The sequence below is a fragment of the Nycticebus coucang genome, chromosome 3, assembly GCF_027406575.1.
Source record: "Nycticebus coucang isolate mNycCou1 chromosome 3, mNycCou1.pri, whole genome shotgun sequence".
NCBI lineage: Eukaryota > Metazoa > Chordata > Mammalia > Primates > Lorisidae > Nycticebus > Nycticebus coucang.
Window position 1 is genome coordinate 70,203,834 of NC_069782.1, and position 6,024 is coordinate 70,209,857.

General features: G+C 57.5%; 1 protein-coding gene across 1 annotated transcript; it reads left to right on the forward strand.

Annotated features, from left to right (window-relative positions):
• The first annotated feature begins 2,725 nt into the window (after positions 1–2,725).
• KLF2 (KLF transcription factor 2) lies at positions 2,726–5,341 on the forward strand. Its single transcript, XM_053585127.1, has 3 exons — positions 2,726–2,879; positions 3,114–3,927; positions 4,666–5,341. Exons 1-3 carry the CDS (start codon positions 2,805–2,807, stop codon positions 4,839–4,841), a joined length of 1,065 nt encoding a protein of 354 aa, XP_053441102.1. The 5' UTR covers positions 2,726–2,804; the 3' UTR covers positions 4,842–5,341.
• Positions 5,342–6,024: the final 683 nt, after the last annotated feature.

Consider the following 6,024-nt stretch of genomic DNA (forward strand, 5'->3'; position numbering starts at 1 on the left):
AAAAAAAAAAAGTGAGCTATCGAGCCAGAAAAGACAAAGAACCTTAAATGCATGGTCCTAAGCCGTGGTTCTCAACTTTCCTAATGCCGCGACCCTTTAATACAGTTCCTATGGGTCGCAGCCCACAGGTTGAGAACTGCCAGTCTTAAGTGAAAGCAGGCAAGCTGAGAAAGCTACAGATTGTGTGATTCCAACTCTCTGACATTCTGTAAAGGGAAAAACTGTAGAAATAGTAAAAAGATCAGTGGTTTCCAGGGCTTCAGGGAGAGGGAAGACAGAACAGGCCTAGATTTTTAGGACAGTGACTCTACTCTGTATGATACTTGATGCTACAATGGTGGGTAAGCAACATAATGCACTTTGTCACAATCCACAAACTATACAAAGCAAAGTGTGAACCTTCATGTACGCTGTGGACTTTGGCTAATAATAAATGTATCGATATCTGCCCAACAATTGTAACAAATGTACCACATTAATTCAAGATGTTAATAATTGGGGGAACTTTGTGTGGGTGGGGTGATATATGGGAACTCCTTGTACTTTCTGCTCAATTTTTCTGTAAACTTAAAACTGCTGTAAAAAATACAGTCTATTAATTAAGGGAGAAACAAATCAACCTGAACCAAGCAAGTGGGAATGGAAAGGAAGGACCACTAGGAAATGCCTGGGGGGAGGAATGTGCTTGGTGTCTTTCAGGTCCTGAAAGGAGAGGGGAGCAAGAAGGGACTGAGCTGCAGGGCCATGGGGCAGGGCTCTGAGGCCAAGCCCAACACGTCTCTGAGTAACGAGAGGGAGGCTCAGGCCAGAGGTCTTGGCCAAAAAAACCCAAGCAAACAAAGAACTCTCCCCCAGCAGTTGTCTGAGAATCATACATCCTCAGAGAGAAAAAAAATCAATTCCCTTAATTTTTCCCTCATCATATGAGGAAACCAAGGCCCAGAGAAAGGCAATTAGATCCCAAAGATACACAGCTAACTCATCTCTCAAGCATTTATAGAGAGCTCAGTGTGAGTGATACGCTGTCACCAACTTCTACACACACGAGTATTTGTGACCCTCACAATATCCCTTTGGGGTCAGGGACTGTTATCTGCACTGCACAGAATGAGAAGGAAGCAGAGAGAGGCAGCATCACTTGCTCAAGGTTGGTCGCACAGCACATGGTAAGTGGCGGAGCTAACCCTCAACTCAGGTCAGTGGCAGCTGCAATAAAAAGCTGCTCACCTTGAGGCCTCCCCAGTGGCCGGGTGTGGTGGGCAAGGCTGCAGAGGGGAATCTCTACAGCGTCCACTTCTGTAGGGACTGAGAATCCCAGCTGCAGGCGGGAGCTGCCTGCACTGCTCACCAACCTGGCTCCAGGCTACAACTGGAGATTGTCTTCCTCTGATACCCACGTGGCTACCCCTGACTTTTCGTCATGTCACTTCGGCTCACAGATCACCTCCTGGGTGAGGTTCAATTACACCATCCATCTTCCCTCCTTCCCTTCCCCTCACCATACACCTCCTATTTCCTTCTGCCACTGTACTCTGCCTCCCCTCCCTCACTGGAGCGGAAGCCCTCCAGAGCAGGGATTTTGTCTATCTTCTGACAGGTGTATCCTCAGGTGCCTACACAGGGCTGGCACACCCTAACAGGAGGACAGTCCCTCACTAGCAGGTCTGTGGTGTGGGGGACAGATGTAGAGTGTTAGAAGTACCCAAGGGTATTCCGCTGATGCCGGATCTGTGTTGGAGAAATGATTGTCACAGTTGTCCTCTAAGTTACCTTAATTATGCAAGTCAATAAAAATGCAACCCATCCTGCTGGTGCCTGCCAGACCTCCAACTTCTCCCAGCCACCCTGCCTCAGTTTCCCTGCATTTGGAGGGGCCTAGTTGAGATGTGTGCAAGAGGGTGGAATAGTATTTCAAAGACTTAGTATTTCCCTTTCTTTTATTTATTTATTTATTTATTTTTTAAGATAAGGTCTGGCTCTGTCACCCAGCCTGGAATGCAGTGGCACAATCATAGCTCACTGAAGCTTCCAACGCCCGGCCTCAAGCGATCCTCTGGCCTGGCTTCTCAAAGTGTTGGGATCCCAACACAGGTGGATCACAGGCGTGAGCCTCAGCACTCGGCCAACATTTCTTGATGTTATCACACAGGGTTTTCTACAGTGTGATGGGAGTACAGTGGTTCCTGCAGGTTGCACCAGAAACAAATGAGGGGCCCGGTCTCACCCATCCGTCTTAAGTCCTGGGTACCCCTGTCTCCACACTACCTAGGATTCTGGGGACCCTTCTCAGACTGGAGCCAACCTCCACGTCTACCGAGCCCCGTGCTACCCTGAGAGGCGCAGGTCTCCGGGAGTCCCCGACGCCACCCCCGCTCCAGGTTCTCAGGATCCTTGCGCAGGCGGGAGCCCGCGGGCACCCGGGGGATCCCTGGGCGTCACCGCGCTGTTGTGAAGCGCGTGTTGACAACGTTGCCGGGGAGACCGGCGGGGGCGGGCCTGGGCCCGGGCTGGAGGCGCGGACTGGCTGCGCTCTAGGGGCCGGGCCCGCCGAGCAGAGCCTCGGCCGCCGCAGTGGCCACGGCCGCCGCCGCCCGCCGGCTTATATACCGCGGCTAAATTTAGGCTGCGCCCGGAGCTCGTCCCCATCCGGGACGCGTTTCCGCCGCCGCCGCCTTGGCCCGGCCCCTGCGTGAGCCGTGCCTATAAGGCTTGGGCGGGCCCGGCCGCGGCCCGCAGAGCCGTCCCCACCCGCCCGCGCCCCGATCAGCCCAGTCCCCAGTCCGCGTCCTCCCCGGGTCGCGGCCATGGCGCTGAGCGAACCCATCCTGCCGTCCTTCTCCACATTCGCCAGCCCGTGCCGTGAACGCGGCCTGCAGGAGGTGAGGGCGGCGGGGACAACCGGGTCGACCGGGACCGCGCGTGGCGGGCTCTGGGTAGTAGAACGTGGGCTGCGGGCTAGTAACATGCCAAGGCGGGGACTGAGGACTCAGAGGAGTAGAACACAGTAGAACACGGGCGGCGGGGTTGGCGGGCGCAGGGTGGTAGAACTCGGCAGCGACCCCCGAGCGCTGCCGCTCACTCACGCCCGCACCCTATTGCTCTATCGCCCGCAGCGCTGGCAGCGCGCAGAGCCCGAGGCAGGAGGCACCGACGACGACCTCAACAGTGTGCTGGACTTCATCTTGTCCATGGGGCTGGACGGCCTGGGCGCTGAAGCCGCCCCGGAGCCCCCGCCGCCACCTCCGCCGCCTGCATTTTACTACCCTGAGCCCGGCGCGCCGCCGCCCTACGGCGCCCCCGCGGGGGGCCTGGTGTCCGAGCTGCTGCGGCCGGAGCTGGACGCGCCGCCGGGACCCGCTCTGCACGGCCGCTTTCTGCTAGCGCCGCCCGGCCGTCTTGTCAAAGCTGAGCCCCCTGAAGCGGACGGCGGCGGCTACGGCTGCGCTCCCGGCCTGACCCGTGGGCCGCGCGGCCTCAAGCGCGAGGGCGCCCCGGGCTCGGCAGCCGCCTGCATGCGTGGTCCCGGGGGCCGTGCCCCGCCGCCGACGGACACGCCACCGCTCAGCCCCGACGGCCCCGCGCGCCTGCCCGCGCCCGGAGCGCGCGCTCCCTTTCCGCCGCCCTTCGGCGGCCCGGGCTTCGGCGCGCCGGGGCCTGCCCTGCACTACGCGGCCCCCGCCGCCCCCGCCTTTGGTCTCTTCGAAGACGCGGCCGCCGCCGCAGCAGCCCTGGGCCTGGCGCCACCCACCGCCCGCGGTCTCCTCACGCCTCCCGCGTCCCCACTGGAGCTTCTGGAGGCCAAGCCCAAGCGCGGCCGCCGCTCCTGGCCCCGCAAGCGTACCGCCACGCACACCTGCAGCTACGCCGGCTGCGGCAAGACCTACACCAAGAGTTCGCACCTGAAGGCGCACCTGCGAACGCACACAGGTGAGTGGTGCGTGTGTGCGGGGCACCTGGGCGCGAGAGGCTGGGGATGCGATTCCAAGATCACGAGAAAACAGGAATTTAGGGACGGGGGTGCCGTGGATCAGGAGATTGAGAAGGAAGCGAATGTTTGGGATTCCCCTGGGGGCGTGGCTCCGGGGTTGGTTGGGGGGCACGTTTAGGAACCCTAGTGGGTATGACCCAGACCGTTGGGAAGGGGCAGTGCTCCAAGGAAACTTCCTGAAGGGTAGCTAGGGGAGCTCGGTTTCAGAACACTGGGGTGCGGGCGCAAGTTTAGTTTCAGGCAGTTGGGGAGAAGGCGCGTGCTTAAGAACCCTCGGGAGATGTTGTGTCTCCGAAAGTTGGGGAGGAGGTGCGGGCTTAGGACCCCTCTGGGGGCGTGGCTGAGAAGCTTGGAGAGGGAGTGTGTACTTGGGAAACCTGGGGGATGCTGCGCGTCAGAACGGTGGCGAGACCAGCGCGAGGTTACGATCCCTCTGGGGGCGTGGCTCGAAACGCTGCGCAGTGGACCTCCGCGCTCCCGCCCCAGGGGGGAGGTTGGGGAGTAAGGTACTTGTGACTAAGACCCCTAGAGGCTTAAAACTCTGGGAGCATTCAGTGCACTCAGCGCGGATAGGTTGTGCACGCACGCACGGAAGCAGCCGCGATCTGGGCGAGTGTCCACGCGTAGTGTATGTCCTGGGAAGGAAACTGAGGCCCCCTTTCGTTCTCTCCCGGCAGGTGAGAAGCCCTACCACTGCAACTGGGACGGCTGCGGCTGGAAGTTCGCGCGCTCAGATGAGCTCACGCGCCACTACCGCAAGCACACAGGCCACCGGCCGTTCCAGTGCCATCTGTGCGACCGTGCCTTCTCGCGCTCCGACCACCTGGCGCTGCACATGAAGCGGCACATGTAGTCCGGACGCCCCCGCCCAGCTGCGCGCGGCGGTGGCAGGTCCCACATGCCGCCACGGCCCCCTCTTAAACTGTGACTGGTATTTATTAGACCCAGAAGACCGGGCTGGGCTCAGCGTGGCCACGGAGGGGCTCCCCTCCCACCCCCAACTCCCCACGACGACGCCACTGCCCCAGCCCCCATCTGTGACTGAAGGCCCGGTGGGAAAAGACCACAATCCTCCTTGACGAATTTTGTTTTCAAAATGGTGCAATAATTAAGTGTCGTCTTTCTTCCTGCCGGGTCTACACTAGAGGATCGAGGCTTGATGCCTTGTGAAAATTACAGCCTTAATTTGTACTGTCAACGACTTTTTTTTTTATAATATTGTACATAGTGACTGTGACAGATATTGTATTACTGTAAATAGGGAGACAGGTGGGCATTTTGGCTGCCTGGTTGGTTTTTATAAGACTTACGCTGTTTTTTTTTTTTTTAATTAAAAAATATTTTGCATCTTTTGAAAAATCACAGCAGTGGTCTGGCTGCTTGGAAGCTGGAGGTTTGGGGCACTTGGGAGGGGATGGGGGAGCAGACAGTTTCATAGAGGGTAACCCCCCAGAGGTGCATTGTAAAGTGAACCCTGCTGGGGTGAGCACCAGCATTGCCAGCTGCAGGGCCTGCTTGTCAGGAACCTGTGGGTTTTTCTATAAATTCAAACACTGCATTTTAGGACTGAGGGAGGGTTATTTTAAGGTTCTTTGAGCCATAAATTGCCTCCTTTGCCCCAGAGTTGGAGAAAGTGCTGGTTGCACTGATGTGGCCTCCTGGGTTGTAGAAAATAACCCCCCCTCACCTCTTCTCGGAAGCTTCTGAGCTTTTAGCCAAAATTTCTGGAGTATGCAGACGTTTTGAAGAAGTAAAATGCTGTTCTGACATGCTGTGCTGCACGTCTTCAAGGATGAGTTCTCCGTTCCATTAGAAAAAAAAAATGAGACCCACATTTGAAAACCATGCATGACCCTCTTTTCCAGATGAGGAAACTGAGGCCAGATAGCTAGGGAGTGGTGAAGTAAGGGTGTTATCCTGGTCTGTCTGCCTCCTAAGCGACCCTAAACCTCACTAGAGGGGATCATCAGCAATGCGCCTGTTGCTTACCCTGAAGGGTTATGAGAGCCTCCCCTGTAAGTACCTTGGGTAAAAGA